Source organism: Coloeus monedula (assembly GCF_965178545.1).
Source record: "Coloeus monedula genome assembly, chromosome: 4".
Lineage (NCBI taxonomy): Eukaryota > Metazoa > Chordata > Aves > Passeriformes > Corvidae > Coloeus > Coloeus monedula.
In genome coordinates this window covers 25131206-25151411 of record NC_138784.1, presented here as the reverse complement: position 1 = coordinate 25151411, position 20206 = coordinate 25131206, and the positions used below count along the sequence as shown (strand labels likewise).

Genomic DNA, 20206 nt, shown 5'->3' with positions numbered 1-20206 from the left:
TAAGCGGAGCGGGCCGGGGCGGCGGCGGCCATTTTGTGCCGGGAGCGCGGAGGAAGAAGACGCTGGTGTCTCCACACTGCCCGGGCCCTGGAGCCGACCGAGAGCCCCGCCGTTCCGGCCGCTGACGCCCAGCGGGTCTCGGACCCACTGACCACCTCTTCTCCTTTTGTGTCCCACCAAAGAGGCGAGGTGGCGCAAAGCGAGGCCTCCGAGGCGCAGCCGCCTCTGGCTGGACCCTCTCCCCGTACCCCCAGCCCCTCGCCGTCCCCACGGCCGGCGTTCCGCTGCCTCTCGCCCACCCCTCCGGGGGCGATGAGAGGCTTCGGGGACCGGGGCCGCGACCGAGACCGCGGCGGGTAAGGGGGGGGTCGGCACGCCGGGGGGGCGGTGGGGGAGCCGAACGCTTGCGTTGGGGGGCGGGGGGGAGGCCGCGGGGCAGGGGGGTGTGTGTTGGAGTGTCGGTATTGGGGGGGCCGAGATCCCGCTTGTGGGGATTTCCCCCCCATAGATTCTCATGTGGGGGCGGGGGGTAGTTGGAGACTTCCCTGTCACCAAGGCGGGGTGGTGGGTTTTGAGCGTTTTGTGGTTTTAATTTTTTTTTAATTTAGCTTTTCCACCGCTCATGTGTAACTAATTGTGAAACTTGCTTGCAGTTTTAAGGCCTGCATCCACCCTGCCCCCTTAATTATTTTCTGCCAGTCTCCTTATTTACCCCGCGACACCCGTGGCACCCTCCCCCCTGCAAACCACGAAGGTCTCGGTGGCCCTGGCAGAGCTGGTTGTCCCTCTGTCTGCCCTTCTGGTTGTTATCGCTCCTTCTGGACTTACTAGAAATATGGCAGTGGGGGGGAAGATCTCTCTCAGCTGCGCTCCCAGACTTGTCGTGAGAGGAAATGGGATTGGAAACGCTGCCATGCGGGGGACTTGGGTACTCGGGGGGGTGATCTCGATGAACACGGTGCTGGACCCCACTTGCCAAGCTTACATAGCGCTACAGAATTTGTTTGTGTGGTTCTGTAAAGGCCTGGTGCTTGATACTCTTGAATCTCTTTTTTAAAGGAGGTTTGGCTTGAAAATGGCTTTTTCAGGTTTGATTTGATGTGATGTTTTTCTTCTGAGAATGACAGCAATAAATACAGTGGCGTTATACTACATAACTAGATGAGTCTCAAGGTTTTTAAGGGTTGAAAGTAATAAGGCGTTCACGCCAGGCCTTTTTAAAGAGAGTTAGAACTGATTTCTGACAGTGGCATTTTCACATCACAAGTAGTTTTCAAGGATTAGCAAAAAATATATCCTGTGGGTTCTGCTATATGGTAAGCTAGATGTCAATTAATGAGTCTTCTCTCCATTTTTTTCCCTTTTTTTTTGTCCCCCACTTCCTTTTCCTCTAGTTTTCCCTTGCCACTGGGAGATTAAAGAATATTTTGCTATATATTGCAATGCTCTTTGACATTCAGTTTCTCCTTGTCTGTGGAGGGAGATAGTTGTATCATTGCTTTATCTTACACCCACATTTAACATTCTGAAATTAAAAGATACTTTCATTTTTTTTTTCACAGAGAGGAGGGTTCTGGTGTTTTTCTGCTAAGAGATTTCCAGCTCAGTTTAACACAAGGATATTGGAGTAAGCGCTTTGGCAAGTCTGAGATAGATCAGACCATTGCTGTTTTTGGAGTTTAGTGAGTGAGTTTGAGTATGCAGATTTATATACAGTTACTTAAAAGAACACTGGCCAAAGCGTTGACACAACACTTGATGTGCCTTAAAAGTAGTGTAATTTCATTTTCTGTAAAGTCTTTAATTATAGTGGGTGCTTCTCTTTTAGATCAGGGGTTTTGCATGAGTAAAAGAAGTGCCTACATACTTCTTTGTGAAGTTTTTGGACATTTGCATGATTTTTTTTTTTTTTTGGCATATTATCCTGGAAGCTTTAATGCATCAGGATTCAATTTGTTATATACATCCTTTTAAGGTATGAAAATATTTGTAACCACTAACAACCGTCTTACTTCATAAATAATCTCTGTAAAATGTTGGGCCACCCAGTGTGCTGGTTCAGCACCATCTGAAAGTTTATCACCACTTCTTCTGTAGGCTGATCACATACAAGCTTTCTGGTTTTCTCTTGTCAGGAGTGAGCTGTAGGTGACTTCTGAGGATGGAAAATTGTTACGTTTTGCTCTGGAATGTATCAGGTTTACTCAGTTCTGTCCCGGAAATGATGGCACCAGTAATACTAGGGAAGAATGTTTTGAGCCAGCCTAATTTACCTTTGTAAAGAGAGCTGTTGGCAAACCAGGGAAATAGTAGATTTAAATCAGCTTAATTGGAGTTGGAATCTCATTTTACCTGGAGTCAGACTGTGAAGTGTCATTTACTGCCAGTTTAGCAGATAAACCCCGACAGAGGCAGTGTTCAAGGGCTGCTGTAGGGCTTCTTTCTTTCAGGTCAGTATCCAGGCATATTGTGTACAAGAGTGGAGAACTGAAACTATGTGCCTTCTGTATAAAATTTTTTTCCTCTGGATAGCTGTGGAGCAAGTATTCATAGTACCCAGCTGTTGCAGTGTCCAGTCTTGCAATCAGCCCTGTCATATGTTTCCTTTTGTTAGGGAGCTCTTCAACCCTTTCAACCTCTGGTGGACTTGAGTGAGGCTGTGGGTTTTGTAGGAACTACTTGGGTACTGAAATTGTTGACATTTTGACCTCAAGTTAGCATGATCGGTAACAAACATCATCACTAAAGGTGAATATCCCTATAAATGAAAGTCTATGCCTTTCTTTTCCTTTGTCCTGAAAGGAAACATAATGCTTAAATGCATTTTTGAAGTTGTGTTTCACTGTCTTTTTCGTATGACAAAAATTGATGACTGTGCAGGCTGTCTGGGGGATCTGATGGATACACTGATGAGAAAATAAGGGATATTTATAGGAAAAGGAAGAAGCCTAATGCACAGTTGCAACACAGCAGACATTTTAAAACTAACTTAGCAGGTTTTATGTTAAATTATGTCTACTATACTTGGCTTTTCCAACAATTTAACCGCTTCTTGTTAGAATGTTGATTTGAGTTCTGTTTCTTTGGTCTCTTAGTCACTGTAATTTGTAGTTTCCATTGGGAAGTGATTTAAAGAACAAATGTATTTGATGTTTGAGCAGATAGTCTTGTACTTAAGATAATTCAGAATTTTTTTTTCAGGTCTTGTTTATTTTTTGGTAACTCTTCCACCCCCTCCTTCGTCCACAAGTTACTCCTTTAAGAAAGTTGCTTAGGGATTTTTGTTGCTTTCAGTTTGTTTCATTACCAGGTTTTTATTTACTAGTGTACTTCTTGGGTAAGGTGCAGACTCTTTGGTTTTGCGGTCTAAAAGCTGTTTCTAACAGGCATGTCTCATGAATTCATGTTTTGCAGAAAGCTGTAGCTTTAGGACAAAAATGGACTTGATAGCATTTGGAAAAGTACTTTCTGCCAAGTTTGTACAATACTGATGAAAGTGCTGTAACTTTTTTTTTTTTTTAATGTTATTTTAAAATCCAATTCATGATATTTACGGTAAATAATCATTTCATGCCACTGGTTTATTAGTTATTCTTACAGCTTGCTGCCAGCAGCTCCTGTTTTGGCTATTGCATTAGCCAGTCATTACAGTTAGTTCTTAACATTTTGAAGTGTGTAAAATTAACTGGATAAAGAAAACTTAGAAAGAGCAGTGATTTCTGAGTTGTTCTGCTAGTCAGAAATTTTTTGTGAGCATTGGCTTCTTACTCTCTTCAGTCTTCATCACAATGCACTTGAGAGCAGATATGGCTTTTCCCAGGTTTTTTTTTTTTCTTTTCCCTGTTAGGCTGTGTTTTAAAAATACTTTTTTTAAAATTTTGTTGATTACAGAATTACGTATGGATTTGCAGGCTTGGCTGGACTTGTTTACTTTCTGTTCTTCATTCTATTGTTTTTCATTTGAGGCATAGTTCTTGATAAGAAAGGAGAGAAGATATAGAGGGGGGAGATAGTGAAATAGCTATTTAGTGTAAAACTAACCTTGAGAGAGAGAGAAGGAACTTGCAAGGTGAGATTTTTCTCATCCCTTTTATGTAACTACTTTGTGACTGCACTGTCGGTTTCAAGGCAGGTGCTGTAGGTGTACACACAGCCATGTCCTAGAGACAGGAGCTTTGAAGGGGTGATTTACAATAACATGGTTTTAGCCTCAGAATCAACCTAAAGCAGGTTTATGTTATTTCAAGAAGTTTTGTACCATCGTAGTGATTGGAGGGGATGACTTGCTAGAATGTTGTGCTCGTATGTCAGCTTGGGGAAAAGACAATGGAAAGTGGTTAAGAAAATTCCAGAGTAATTTTAAAATAGTTTTAAATAGTGGTAGTATTTTTTTTTAATAACTAACATTCACGTTCACAGGTTTGGAGCGAGTCGTGGAGGTCCTCTTCCTCCAAAGAAATTTGGTAATCCAGGGGAACGTTTACGTAAGAAAAAATGGGATTTAAATGAACTGCCCAAGTTTGAGAAGAATTTTTATGTGGAACATCCAGAAGTGGCCAGGCTTACTCCGGTAAGTTCCATGTTGTCTACAACAGAAAATATCTCAGGTTGAAAAACTTGTCCTAGGAGGTTTGGGACAGCATGTAAAATAGAGCTGACTCTTCTTTAAGTGTGTTTGGCATGTGTACTCTGTAGGATACGTGTTTCTAGTTGCCATTATTATTTAACATTAGTAAAGGATATGCTTTTCTTCATAGTTGTTTTTATATGAGATATTTTATATTTTGTCATTTGTAATGCATCATCATCATGCTTGTCTGGTCTAGCAATTTGTCAGTGGAGATGAAACTTAGAGAGTTACAGTACTGGAGAAACCCTGAAAAAACCTAAGATAATGAACTAAAAGTGACAGAAATACATGAGTAATGTTGGAAAAGTAATATTTTGTCATAAGAGTAATTTGGGCTGAAAGAGGCCTTGGGGACACCTCTAGTCTAATCCTCTGCTCAGAGCAGCACTAACGGTAGAACTAGAGCAGGTTGCTTAGTGCCATGTCCTTTTGCGTTTGAATACCCCCAGGGATGAGGAGAATTTATATCCTCTCTGGGTGGCTGTCTCAGGGCTTAGTGTTTCTCATGGGATTTTGAACATCTTTCCTATAGCGACCCATCAAGTAGTTGAAAGTAGCAGTTAAAGGCCACTGTTAGCCCAGTCTTCCCAAGCTAAACAAATCCGGCACTCCCAGTCTGTCTTCATGTGGTCTGTACTGCAGCCTCCAGCTTTCCCCCATAATTGGACATACCATGTTAAAAAAATGTCCTCCTTACATCGGGGGCTCAAAACCGGGCGCAGTACTTTGTGTTTACTCTGTTGATGCAGTAATCTTCCCTTCCTGCCTAGCTTGAGTCTGGTCTTCTATTCTCTCTTGCAATGTATTTTTATAATTAGAAATTAAGGTATTTTGTTCTTAACGTGAGGCAGCAAGCACAGTGTCATTATCTGATTGCATAGACTTACAAATCCTTATGTGAAATATGCATATGGCATAAAGGAATTGAGGGGGGTATCAACTTCTTAAAGATACCACAACTTGAGCTACTGAACCACTGCTGTAGCTGTCCTTGGCTTAGCCAGCTAAAAGGATTTTCACGTTTTCCCCAGAAGTCGCTTTCTCTTTTTTACCTTTTAATTCAAGCTCAAGAGATTCTCAGAAATAGTGAATCTATTGCTTTGGATAAAGTACATACTAGGTATTGATGTGTCTCTATAGATGTCTAGTAAGCGTTAGAATAAGGTCATGAATTGTCGAAGCATGTTGCAAAGGGCAGTTGGACTTAAAAGAACCTAGACAAAAATGAAATACTTTCTCTAATCCTGAAATTATGCTTATGTGGCTACACATTTCTGACATATTACAAGAAGTTCCTTAAAAAAATTGTGAGGTCCTAGGGTATCATCATGATGTTGTCAGAGCTTCTTTCATTCTCTAACAATTCCAAGCAACATTTGAGTTGCAAGTTATCCAGCAAGAACTCTGTATTTATCTACCTCTGCAATGTGTTAACTGAAGGAGAAGGACTGCCCTGCCTTCTGTTCATGGTATATTAGGACCTATTTAGTTTGTTTAATTCTTAGTGCTGTAACATAAAACGTGTTTCTTATCCTCTGTTTCTAATCACTTTTGAAGCTGTTGGTCATTTCTGGCTTCTGGAAAAATGCCTAAAAGTGTTCTGCTAACTATACTCTTCATTTAAAAGGGTTGGTTGTAAGAAGAGGTTGACATTAGTCCTTCTAGGCTATGTAGAGAGCTCATACCGCTGAATATTGGAGAAGCTGTACAATAAGTTACTCTTAAAGTAAAATCTTTAGAAAAGCAGTTGTTTTTACATCCTGTTTTAATTTAGTTCTCTAACAAAGCTGTTATCCAGAGGTGAGAAGTGAGTTAGTAGTTAGAAACACACACTTTAAGTCCCTGCTGATACTTGGCATTTATTTTTTCTTTTTTTCTTTCTTCATTAATAGTATGAAGTTGAAGAACTGCGAAGAAAGAAGGAGATAACAATTCGGGGAATGGAGGGCTGCCCCAAGCCAGTGTTTGCCTTCCACCAGTGTAGCTTTCCACGTAAGTATTTTTGCTATTTTTTAAGATCATGAAGATGGCTCAGAAAATACCTGAACAGTTACTGATTCTGTTCTCTAAAAAGTTCTCTAAAGCTTTAGTTATTCTTTAAGAAATTTATTTTTTTCTTAAATTCTGTAGAGTATGTGATGGATGCCTTGATGGACCAGAACTTCACAGAACCCACTCCAATTCAGTGCCAAGGCTTTCCGCTGGCCCTCAGCGGTCGTGACATGGTGGGCATTGCACAGACCGGCTCTGGGAAGACACTAGCAGTGCGTATTCTTTCCTTTTATTTCTTCAGCTAGCTTTCCTGGTCACCTGGCAGAAATTACCTGTGGGTTAGTTTTTGGCCTTGCCAGTACTAGCAGCAAGATGATTACATTTTTAAAGCTTTTTGTATTGCATTGTGGGGGACAGTTGAGTTCCAGCTCAACTACAAGCCTGTTGTATTCACAAGGGCGTATTGTGTGCGTGTCTTCCTGTTTGGATGCTTAGTCAGTTCTTTATGCTTACATTGTGGTTTAAAAACCAGAACATTCTCTTTAGCACATTTGCTTCATAAACTATGCAGGTTAAAATAAAAGATGGTTGACTTTCAGCATATATATTAATTTTAGCTGTAGTGTTAAAAAAGATTTTTATCCTTTATGAAAAACATTGGCTAGGACCGTGATTACTCAGTTCCGCTAACTTATGCTCCAAATTTAAGTGAGCCTTGCTTTCAGAGGTGCTGAGCAGCCACATTCTGTGCTCATCCGCCAAAGCAAATACAGTCGGTCAGCAGCTCTTAAAAATCTTCTGTTGTGCTGGATAAATGCAAGTATCTGGTTTTGCAGAGTCACAATTTATATATGTTACAGAATACTGTTTTCTTCTGTTTTAGTACTTGTTGCCTGCAATTGTTCACATCAACCACCAGCCATATTTGGAGAGAGGGGATGGCCCAATTGTAAGTGCTTGTTGATTCTCTTCGTTTTTGTATCTGTAGTGTGACATTGTTAATGAGATGGGTGTTTTATTTAATTGATGTATCAGAATAGTAATTTTTCATATCCTATTTCTATCAGAATGGGAATATTTACTATCACAATGTGAACATCCCACTCAGTTGAAATTCTGTGCAACTGCTGATGTAGTCTAAAGATATTTAAATGTTTCAGCTAATAAAGAGCAGATGGTCCAACTTTGCTTATGGTTTTATGTTAGGGATGTGTATGCAGCTTGACTCTTCCTGAATAATTTCCTTTTGCAGTGTCTGGTTCTGGCACCTACTAGAGAGTTGGCCCAGCAAGTGCAGCAGGTGGCTGATGATTATGGCAAATGTTCAAGACTGAAGAGTACCTGCATATATGGAGGAGCACCCAAAGGTCCCCAGATCAGAGATTTAGAAAGAGGTAATTTTAAAATGGGTGCTTGCAGTTTCTGGAGGAAGTGGTATTGTAAAATCTCTGTAAAAATAAAACTTCTCAAAATCTGTTTGGAAGGGGACGAGAGTGAAAGAGTGTCTGTCTCTTTTTCCAGTTGCAGTGACAGATTATGAAGTAGTTGTTTTTTTTGTTGTATAGTGGCTTGGATATTAGATTTTCTTTCTGATTGCTCTTTGAACTTTCCACTAGTTAAGATCATCGAGGTGTAGAAAGGGGAAAAGGAAACTTCACAGAAGGAGAACAGGTTCTTTTCAGGAAATGCAATACCAGCAACGTGGTTAAGGAAGGATTTTTTCTAAGGCAGATTTCAATTTTTCTGCCTACATTTGTTCAAATAATCAAACTTGGTTTCTGAATCTATAAAAACTTCTTTGGACAGCAGGAGGGGTGTATGGTTTTTTGTTTGGTTGCAGTTTTTTTGTAGTTTTTTGGGTTTTGGGGTTTTTTTAATTGTTTTTAAGCACTAAGCACTATGTACCCTGTAAGCAGCTACTGTAACATAGTAGTGCTTAAGTGACCTATAATTTCAAATGCAGGAATGTGCTGATGGCTTTCATCTTCACTAGATTAAAAAATGTAATAGAATTATGTGAAAAGATGCAAGACTTATTATTAAGGCAGACATACATACAGATCTATTCAAGACATCAGAAAATTTTGCTTACCACTGCAGTTTGCAGGGTCCTTATTGCAAACTGCAGTAGTGGGATAAAGGCATGCATTCTAGAAGTCTGTGGGATATTGCTGTTCAAGAAAACAGTGCATTCCAGTTCAAAAATAGCATCTTCAGTGGAAGAGTCCAAGGTTTCATGAAGAGTCCTTGGGAGGATCAGCTTGCTGGGTTTTGCACACCTTTCTGGAGTGCAGTAAAACAGATACTCTGCTTAAGAAGAAAATCTTTTCTAGTCACCTGTAAAATTTGGGAATTGGTGGAAACCAGATCCTCCTTTAAAGGAACGTGTAAATTGCCCAACCCGGTATTAGTTAGGAATATTTGAACACTCTTCTTATTCCCACAAATGTTGGTGGGATGGTTGTCTCTCACTGTTGGTGAATAATTGCTCAGTTTTAAAGCCCATGCTTTGGCTTTATATATTAAAAAAAAAGTGAAAGTAATTTGACCCTTATAGAAAGAGGAGCACTTGATGTTTGAAAATGACTCCTCTCTAGACTGCATAGTTCTGGAGGAAGGTGGATCAGGCTTGAGTAGAAGCTTGCTTCACTTCTGGTTTTTGGAATGCTCTTCACTGGTGTTTTTCTGGCAGTAACCTTTTCGTTTCTGTCCTGCATTTATTATTCTAATGGCACTGTAACAGTAATTTCAGAATGGAAAAAATAATAAACAGAACTAGGGCTTCTACTGAAATGACTCAATCTTGGGTACGAATGAGGGTGGTGCTTTTTTTTTAAAACAATTTTTCTCTGGGAGGTGATTCATTCTGACTAAAAATACCAGTTGACATTCAAATGAAGAGCCTTACTCTTTTTCCTTATTCTGTTCTGAAGGTGTGGAGATCTGCATTGCTACACCAGGTCGCTTGATTGACTTCCTTGAGGCTGGAAAGACCAACCTTCGTCGCTGTACATACCTGGTGCTGGATGAAGCTGACAGAATGTTGGACATGGGATTTGAACCACAAATTCGTAAAATTGTTGACCAGATAAGGGTGCGTGACCCTTATGGAAGGACAGCCTCCTTTGTTTTCCTATTTGAAATGCAGTATCGTAAACAAATCTGTTTTCCCTTTTCCTTAGCCTGACCGCCAGACTCTGATGTGGAGTGCCACCTGGCCAAAAGAAGTGCGCCAGCTTGCCGAGGACTTCCTGCAGGACTATGTTCAGATCAATGTGGGAAACTTGGAGCTCAGTGCCAACCACAATATCCTGCAGATAGTGGATGTATGCATGGAAAGCGAGAAAGACCATAAGTAAGCTGATGTTCCCACCATTTCACTTTCTTTGGTTGTACTTTAAAGTGTATGATGCTTTGTGAGCCTTCTAGGAATTCCAAATAGTGAAGTTACTTGTAGTACTATTTAACCTTTGAGTGTTACAAAGTAAGTCAGTCCTGTAATTAACTATAAGTCTCTTGTGTATATTTTGACCATACCTTTGCACAACCAGCAGAAATTTCTGTGATACTGACTAACTTACATGGATGTGTGTTGTGTGTGTCCTCAGTGTCCTTTGAGAGAGAGATCCTTTATTCTGATATGTGTGGCTATACATCTTGGCTCTCATGTCTGTTTTAGATTGATCCAACTGATGGAAGAAATCATGGCAGAGAAGGAAAACAAGACTATCATCTTTGTGGAGACAAAGAGGAGATGTGATGATCTCACTCGAAGGATGCGCAGAGATGGGTGATTAGCTTCTCCCCTTCCTCCACTTCTTTCTAGTGGGAAACAAAAATTGTAATCAAAAGCAGTAAGGTTTAAATGTTCTTAATGCTATTGTTGGGAACAACTTATCCATTATTTTCTTGGCTGAATTCAGTCATTGTTTGCCAGAAGATTCCATTCCATCAAAGCATTAGTGCAAGAGAGAGTTTTCATAAGCAGTGCAGCTTTTTTAGTGTATTAGAATCCTGATATGCTGATGGGGACTGTATCAATATAGCAAATGTCTTTTGGCTTAAACGGCTGTTTATGTAGGTGGCGGGTTTACAGTACACATGCTGGGAAGACAGAGGCCAGAGAATAAAATATTTCTCAAATCTTACAGTTTTTCCCTTTTAAACAAAATGCCAATAAAGCTTCCTGTTTGCTTTAATGTATGTACTTTCTATCTATACTAATGTATGTCTCTGTTTGGCAGTTGGCCAGCTATGTGTATCCATGGAGACAAGAGTCAGCCAGAAAGAGATTGGGTGCTTAATGGTGAGTCCGTCACTGATGGGAGAATAACTTAGGCTGCCCTACCTAATTTACCTAGATGTGTTTTTCTCTGGTCTGCTTTTGGTTTTTTTATCTCTAGACCAAATAGACACGTTTAAAAGGACTTCTCTTGCCTTTGTACTCTTAATTTCAGTATTTGTGCCTTTTTTTGGTTTGTTTTGTTAAAGTTGGAAAATTGCTTAATGCAGATGGATTTTGAAAAATCGTTGAGGCGTTATATCCTGACTTGTGGGGGTTTCTGGAATTGACCCACCTTATGTAGCTTCTGGAAAATGAGCATTTAGTGTAAATCAAGTTCAGGTAACTATCTTTTTGAAAAATCTTACTTCATAGCATGCTTTGTTTTACAGAGTTTCGTTCTGGAAAGGCTCCTATCCTCATTGCTACCGACGTTGCATCTCGTGGGCTAGGTTTGTACACATAGACCACTCTTGCCTACTGCTGCATATTTTTCTTCTTTGGACTGAAAAATGTTTCTTTAAAAAAAAAATTCAAAGCGTGATTTTCCCCCACATGTGAAATACGTTTTTTAACATTAATCTTTTTTTTTTCTTTCATATTCAAAGTCTCTTCCTGCTCCTAATGAACAGGCTTTGGTCTGCAGCAAGGCCTAGGCATGACCAATCGATCGCCAAGAGGGAGAAGAGACGTCCAATTATGCAACCCAACCCTTCCACCACACTCACTTCTTCCCCAAATCCAGCTTTTGTTGCTGGATGGTAGGGATGGATTGCTCTCAGTTCAGAGCGTGTCAGATAAAGTTCAAGTAGGAAGCTGTGGGAGAGCATTTCAACAGCAAATAGCGAATATTCTCCCCATATGACACACCACAGATTTGAACATACCAACCCCAGTGTACACGCATGTTTACCCTGCAGATGTATTCACATCTGAGAAAGCACTGCTCCAGATCTTTGCTCTTGACATGTAACCTTCCCTCCTCTGTGTTCCTTCTAGGCAGGACCACTGAGATGATATATGGCCTTTAACATCTTGTTACCCAGATGTGTAATTGAATCAAAATCGCACAGCTCTGTTCTGGTGGTATGAAAATGATCTGTCTGGATGCAACAGTTGTGCCCCCTTTTATAATAAGCATATTTGTGTTGTGAAACACCGTGTGCTGAGCACAGTCCGTATGCATCTGCCCACCCTAGAGGAGGAGGATGGCTGCTGAAGTGCTCTGAGTTTAATAACAGACATTGAAGACTCTGCCCACCCTGAGTTTGGTAGACGATAAACTACTTGGGAGTCAGTGTCTCATTTTAGTAAATTGTAGACAAAATTACTGCAAATCAGTTGAGATTTAACTCAGAGAATCTAATTGGTTGAAAGCCTCAGTTACCTGAGCTCTCTTTGTATGCCAAAAGGGTGGCTGTGCTGTGCATCATATGGTCACTTTAATACAGGCAGACCATTAATAGGCTTGGCAGCCTTTGTTCACACAACCTTCACCCCTCCTTCCCCTCCCCCCTCAAAAAATGTCCAGCACTTCCTCAGGAAGTGATTATATGGACTTCAGTCTCTGCCCTCTAGGGTCATGTCTGGACCTGTGCAGTTAGAACTTGGGCCTGTTGGGAGAAGGGACTGAGGCCTGAAACTAGTTTGTATGAAAGAGAGCTGCTTTCTCTAGCAGCATTTTTTAAACAGGCTTGCTATGTGCTGGTAGCTTCTTTGTGCATCTTGCCTAGACATTTAAAACAGCCTCACCCCCCTCAAAAAAAAAAAACAAAAAACCAACAAAACCAACACCCTCCCCCAAAACGACTCAATTGGATAACACTTCAGAAAACAGTCTCCCCACTTGCCATCGTCCACTTCACCCAAGCTAAGGGGGAAAGGTATCAGAGTCTGTTTCTTGTTACTGAACAACATCTCTGCTTGTTTTGGGGCCCTGAGTTTGCTGCTTAAAATAAGTCACTTAACTGGCAAACTTCTGGACGACTTCCTCCAAGATCCTGGAAAGTGAAGGCTTCTACCTAAATAACATAAAACAGGGGCGCGCGCCTTTTGGCTGAGTCACCAGGGCTTTCCCTCTTCCTAATGGAACATTGGTTTCAAAAAAGCTTCTTCAGGTAAGTTCTGAGTCCCGTAATGACTTCTTTGTGATAATTCCCTGGAGTGAGGTCCTCTCTCTGCACTGATTTTTTTTTTTTTTTAATTTTTTTTTTTTTGTTCAGTCTATTAAACTAAAAACATTGAATTTGTTTTGTTTTGTTTTCTTTAACAGAAGCTTTGGTATCAGCTGCAGATCATTCTCAGTGCAGGGGTGGGGGCACATCTACAATGATGGTCTAAACAGCTCTCTAGACTAGCATGTTTGCTAGTTTATGATATCTGTCCCGTTTAATAACTGGAGACTGTCTGTGCCATATGGTGTTCTGATGGTCTGACAAAGGGATTGTTTCCCAGGTAGCTGTTAAAAATGATTTACAGTCTCAATTCTTGATCCTGCTACATTATCTTCTAAAAGTGCAGGAGGATTGCGAGTGTGCGCAAACACTTTGGAGCATGCTAGACTGGAGAAGCCGAGTCTTGTACCACGCTCTGGTCTTCAGCGAGCTGCGTGCTCTACCAGGACCACTTTCCAGTCTGGAAAACACCCTTGCATCTTCCTCTTCCTGCCTTCCCATTCTTTCTGCTCCTCCCCAATCAAGGCAGTTCTGTCTGCATTGGTAGCTACAATTCCTTGTGCTTTCTGACAGGAAAGCACGTCCTTGTATCCTCTCTGATAATTCAAGTCACTTGCTACTGGATGTGCCAAACGGGACTGGCTGAGGACCATGTAGCCTGGAGCTTGTCAGTCTAGCTACACCCCGGCTGTGAAGATGCAATCTGTCACACGTACTCCTCTCTATACTTCACTTTCCCTTTTTAAAAAAACTGTTGCATCAAGGACCCTAGCTGGAGACTCGCGCAGCCCCCTGTGAAACCTGCCTTCTCACTCCCTTTTTTTGGTGTGATTCAGGACTTTGGAGTCAGCAAAGACTGAGGAGCCCCTCCTTTGCTGTAATAAGAAACAGACATAAAGTCCCCCTCTTGTCACAACAACCCTCATGTTTTTATTTTTCCTGCAACCCCTTTGAAATTGATGCAGTCTGGGCAATAGATGCAGTCTGACCCTTTGGATGTAATTTTTGTATCTTCATTTTTTTGACAATTGCCCCTAAGAGCCCCAAATAGGGGACAAAAAGCGTTGGAGGACCTGAAACTTTTACCTGAGCCCAGGTTCTCCGGCGCTTCACAACCAAATGGGGCTACAGAGAAGCGTCTAAGCCAGTTCACAGAGCGAGCGTGTGTGGGGACTTCTCGCTGCCACGGACCCTTGATGCATGCTCCCCGCGCTCCAGTGGTCCCGTGTCAGAGGGCGGAGTTTTCGAAAGGAGGCCGCCAAAAATAAAAGGCAAAGAGACGGGATCGGCTGCAGCGGTTTCCCACAGGAGGAGGGAGTGTGCATCGGTCTGGTAACAAACAGAGAATGTTTCTCTCTTTAAGACAAAACAAAAAAAGAGGAAAGGAAATCACAAAAATCTGTGTTTTATCTTGGATATTTTCAGAATATTCTCGTTAAAATGCAGATTTTAAATTATTTTTTTTTCTGAGCTGTTAGGGCACTTACTGTAGAACGGTGCATTTGAAAATACTGTATACTATAGCAAGTAGGTGCTTTTGTTAAGGTGCTTTCACTGAAGCGTTGCACTAATATTTACTGAGGTTCTGTCTCATAAGTTTACAAAGTCTGTCTTGTCTTAAAACGCAATTTGGATTTCCTAAGTTTTAAAACTGTTTTGCATACAATGCCATTTTGATAATTTTATTTCCTGCTTCCATTTGACACTGGAAGTAGGGAATTGCTTATGGGATTCAGGATTGTCCAAATCACGCAAACTTGCCAGAACTGGACAGAGCAGCACAGAAATGTTAGTGCAATGCATTCTAGTGACAACTACAAAGCTGAGTTAAGATACTTCAGGTCTGAATAATTTTTAGTGAGTTGGCTGAATAAAACTAATGTATTTGAATGCCTAAAGTGTTAGGCTAGGGAAATTAGTTCACTGTATTTTATTAGTATTGTAAAAGTAAATATTTTTAAGATTGCTTTTTATTTCATGTTACCAAGTGGAAGGTAAGTGATCTCGTTACTGTTATTTTTTGTTAGACTTCTCCCAACAGAGTAAAAGCTTTACCATGGCAGTTCTGCCCTTCCTCCACCCCAGTTTGCTCTGTCTGATGGTGACATTTTCACTTTACAGATTGTGTTAAAAAAAAAAAACCAGCTATGAAATTCAATTAGCTTATTCACAAACATCGGTGTCTTTGACACAGGAAGACAGAGACATGCATTCCGGGGAGGATGACTTTGAGTGCAGGGCAAAGCTGCTTTGAAATTGCCGTTCTTTTTCAGGACACTGACCTTTGTTCCTGATGATCTTAAGTTTCAGTCTTCTACTCTTTTGGGATGAGTCTGTCTTGTATTTATTCCATGCAATTACTAACTTGGTATTTTTTTTTCTTATTACTGTCACTGCATTCGTGCTCCCCACCTTTCGTTGGCACGTCCTCTCTTCTTCTCCCCTTTCCTCAACCCCACCCCTTCACTGTGCTTCGCTCCTGGGCACTTCACAAGACGTGGAAGATGTTAAATTTGTGATAAACTACGACTATCCGAACAGCTCCGAAGATTACGTGCATCGTATTGGCCGTACCGCACGTAGTACCAACAAAGGTACTGCCTACACCTTCTTCACACCAGGAAACCTGAAACAAGCCAGGGAGCTTATCAAAGTCTTGGAAGAAGCCAATCAAGCCATCAATCCAAAGCTGATGCAGCTTGTGGACCACAGAGGAGGAGGAGGTGGTGGTGGAGGTAAAAGCACAAGGGAGAAGGGCTACAGAGGGAATATGTTCCCCACTTTGAGGGAGGGAAGATTAAAAGAGGGTAGACAAGTAGTAAGTGCAGGTCTAAGATGACAGATGAGTAATAAAGCTGTTCTGTACTTAAAGTCCCAACACTTGATGTAGACATAGTACTTCTGTCCCAAGAGAGAGGCAGTCCCCTGTTTCACCTTAGCTGTAGAATTTTTTTTCTCCTTATAAGGTCCTCAGGGAGCTGATTTTGCATGAAGTAATTATTTCCTCACAGCTCCTGCTAAGGACAGGCAACAAAGGTGCAGGTGCAAGCATGTGCAAAATTGAAATCGGTAAAGGGATGCACTGGCTTTCAGGATCTGACACACTTTTTCTTCCCATTCCCTGAAGGAGTAAGAAGTTTCCTTATATTTCCAGATTAGTGCTGAATTTCTCCCGTTTCTTTGTCTCCAAGCACATACATAAAGAACCCTTGTTGAACTTCATGTTTACACCTTGAACAAGATGAAGAGGTGTATGCACAGCTGTGCAGAGAAGTTACAGTCAGTCAGAAGAAGGTGCTCCTTGGGAGCAAAATTGGGGATGTAGAAGGGGGAGAAAGGGTGGCATAAGTGTACCAGACATCATTGTTTAAGACTTGTTTATGGTACTAAATCTTAATGTATCCATCGCCAGGAGGTCGTTCTCGTTACCGAACGAGCAGTTCAGTAAACAACCCTAACCTGATGTACCAGGAAGAGTGTGACAGGAGGCTCCGGGGAGTGAAAGAGGGCCGGAGAGACTCAGGTGGCTTCAGAGACCGTGAGCGTGGTGAAAGTTATGCCAACGGAGCCAACAAGACCTATGGCAGTGCCTACGGGAGCCCAAATTCTGCTTTTGGGGCAGCACAGAGCCAGTATGGTTACACTCAAGGGAGCTATGGAGCAGCTGCCTATGGCACGAGTGGCTATGGCACTGCAGAGTACAGTGCTAGTGGCTATGGTGCCAGCACCACAGCTGCCACGGCTGGGAGAACCTCACAGAGCACTACCCAACAGCAGTATGCAGGGATGGTGGGGCGCTCGGGCCAGCAGCCACAGCCGCTCATGTCACAACAGTTTCCGCAGCCCCCTGCCACTAATGTGATGGGCTATATGGGACAGACTGCCACCTACCAGTACCCACCCCCTCCCCCACCCCCGCCCCCCTCCCGCAAATGAGACCACTTGCTGGTGACCAGTGTAGACCTCTTGCATTTAAACTAACCTTATCTTTCTCTTCTTTCCCATTGTGATGTCTTTCATGCAGGTTAGACTTAGAATTCACTATTCAAATCCCTCGAGCCCATCAAAAATCGAGCCCAGTCCACATTAATGACCCTGTCCTCTTTTTTTTTTTTTTCTTTTTTTTTTTTTTTAAATATATGTAGTTGACTGGAAAATTTATTATTTTTGTCTTGCATGTTGAGGAATTTGGGAATTTTATTTTCTCTAAAAGAAAAGGGTATAAGGCAGATAGGTCCCAGCTTGATCATCTTGGTGTCTAAGGTTTGTGTGAAAACTTGCTTTTGAGGGAAAGAAGTTTCTATCTGTAACACGTTAACTTAATTTCAGGAAGTATAAAGAGAGATGGGAAACTCTGGGGGAGCCAAAAAGCACTTAATTTAAAATATAAATGCAAGGGAGCAATGCTCACTTCTCCTAATCTAAATTTTTTGTTTTAAGTAGCTCACTATTACTGCTTGTAATCTTACTGTAGGTGACTTTCCGTAAGAAAACTCTGTTCATTTGTCTGAGCTGGGTGGTGTTCAGAGTAAAGCTTTGGGTATATTGTTGGCGATTTCTGTAGGTCTGGAAGCCCCATTTTCTGCTACCTGTATCAGCCTGCAGTAGGGAGTTTGGGATTAAAAACGCAGTGTCAGAGACCAAAGCTGTCTTGAATTCAGTACCTGAAAACCAGGTAGTTGCTGTGGGTATCACTGCTGAAATGTTCAGCCAAGTAAGCTCTTTCGCTATGATTGTTAAATTGCAGCATCGCAAATGTGTGGAGCCTGATTACGGTTAAATTAGTTACTGCTCTCAAATTTCTGTTGGGTTTATTGAAAGAAGTCATCCTTGAGAGCCTAGAAATTACGCAGAACTGAAATGATGAACTGCGTTAGCTCGTTTGTCTGTCCTTCACAAACAAGCTCCCTTTTGCCATGGGGAATGTTCTGAATGCCGCTACGCTCGATAAAATGTGACAGAGTTTTCCACACTTAAATTTAAGAGGTTTGAATAGGGTGGGCTGGGGGGGCAGGGGGGAAGAAGGAAGGAGGAGATTGCCTGGGGTCTCCTTTTCATGAGGTAAGCGGTGAGCTGGTTAGTGCATCTTGATTCTGAAGCTTTATTTCTTTTGTACCTTGCTCTGACTATTGCTTTCTCTGGCTTTTGAGTGCATTTCCCTGCTCCATTGGTCCCTTTGAGCTGAGCTCTTGCAGGTAGGTAGTATTTTAGAAAATGTTAGAGAAGAGTGAAATTTTAGTAAATACGTAAATAAAACTTGTTTATTTTACAGGCTAAGGTGGGTGTGAGGGGGGTCCCCCCCTTTAGTAAAGCATGTCGTTGACTTGTTATTTCTAATACCAGACGGTTCAGAGACAGTAGATGATAACAGGAGTTGGCTGCCCTTGATCTGATAAGATGACAAAAGTATGGATACATCTCCTGGTTTGAGGCACGCTCTTTGCATTAGGAGAGTGCAGGGGGGTTGTGTGCTTTTTCTGTTGGTGTTCTTGCATATGGATGAACAAGGCAGCCCACTCCTTCTGTAGCGGAGTGGAACTTCTTATAGCCCTGGAAAAGAGCTTGCTTATACAGAAATTATTTCTTTTAAAATTTAATTTCTTCCCAGAGTAAAATTTTGGGGGATGGATGTGCTTTTTTCTCTTTTTTTGTGCAGTACACAGGTAGGTTGCTGACAGGGAGAAGGGAGATTCCTTCCAGAACCTCAGTTCCCTGGTTCCATTTTATAATTCCAGTGCATGGGCAGGAAGTTCCTTTGCTTGTGTTAAGTGAAAGCCAGAAACATTTTGTTTATCCAAGCACTGACTGATACATCTTTGGCCTCCCTTGCAAGCCAATCTAGAGCTTTTTTTTTTGCCTTTTTTTTTTTGTTTGTTTTGTTTTAAGTTTGGGAGTAGAATGCAGAAATGTGTTTGAGGGGTGTAAGAGTAGGACATCTCACTGACTGGCTTTAAAAAGGGTCTCTGGACCGCCAAAGCTGCCTTATAGTCTGTTATGGCTTTCACTTTTGGGGGTGACTTGTGCATGTTTAAACATCGATGCCAAGTCTTGGCAGTGCTTTATTGCCATTGAGGTCAGCTGAAGTCCAGGGTCTCGGCTCGGTTCAGAGCATCAACCAGACCGCTGAATGCACCGTGGCATGTGCTGCCCCTGTCCCATCTGGTGCTCTCTGCTCTGCTCCATGTACCAGCTGGAGGGCCCTTGTTGATAAAGCATTAGCCTCTAGTGTTGTTTGCATTGTTTTCAATCTGTAAAAAGTTTGTGGGAGTGTCAGATAGCTGAGCTGGGTGTCTCCTCCCCTCCCACTTCCTGAAACAATTTACTGTTTGGACTTCTCTGAACAATGGAAGGATTACTAGCTTTGTGTGGGATCAGCATCTTGTTTCACACACCTGCTGGTCTCTGAACACATTCCTGTTGTATTAACGAAGACTTGAATTGAGAGATTCATAGATCTGTGGTGTTCAGGCACAGGATACTAAGAGCTATGTTACTATTCTTAGTTTGTAAATTGTCCTTTTGATACCATCTTGTTTTCTTTTGTAGGTATAAATAAAAACACTGTTGTCAATAAATTGTGAACTTTGTCTTTATTTTTGGAATGTAAAGCCATCTTTGCTCCTGTTCTTCCCAGTTCTTGAAAGTCAGATTCAAGGAGATGGAAACACTTCTTGGCAGCCCACTGAATTTTCATTGACGTCGTCCCTGTCTGTAGAATACAAGGAAACTGAAAATAAGTGAGCGGGGAGGATGTTTGAATACTTGCAGAAGTAGAAGATTTGTGTAATTCAAAGGAAATGTGTTTTTCTTGAATGTTACAGGGCCTGAGTAGAGAGAGGGCTGGGCAGAATTAATTTTCAAGAGAGTGTTAGTTCATACAGAGTTAAAGTAACAGTTTGTAGCATCTGCTGTGTCAGACATGGCCACTTGTGAAATGGGTCAGTTGTCTTATGTTAACAGACTTTATTAGTACATGCTCCCTCTACCATGGGCACTTGCTGAAGGACAAAGGGAGTGACATTTTCCCTTGTGCTGCCTCAGGGTCAAGGTGGAGGTGTGTTTTGGACATAGATGCTGGGAAGAGCTGGGAGAGAAGAAATTGCACTACTTCAGTATTGGCCAGCACTA

At 41.7% G+C, this 20206-nt stretch overlaps 1 protein-coding gene across 1 annotated transcript; it reads left to right on the top strand.

Moving 5' to 3' along the window:
• The first annotated feature begins 24 nt into the window (after positions 1-24).
• DDX17 (DEAD-box helicase 17) lies at positions 25-19646 on the top strand. The gene is made up of 13 exons (XM_082280465.1): positions 25-356; positions 4420-4570; positions 6523-6622; positions 6761-6894; positions 7506-7571; positions 7875-8016; positions 9556-9716; positions 9805-9977; positions 10302-10412; positions 10867-10928; positions 11297-11356; positions 15574-15813; positions 16491-19646. Exons 1-13 carry the CDS (start codon positions 313-315, stop codon positions 17012-17014), a joined length of 1968 nt encoding a protein of 655 aa, XP_082136591.1. The 5' UTR covers positions 25-312; the 3' UTR covers positions 17015-19646.
• The last annotated feature ends 560 nt before the right edge of the window (positions 19647-20206 follow it).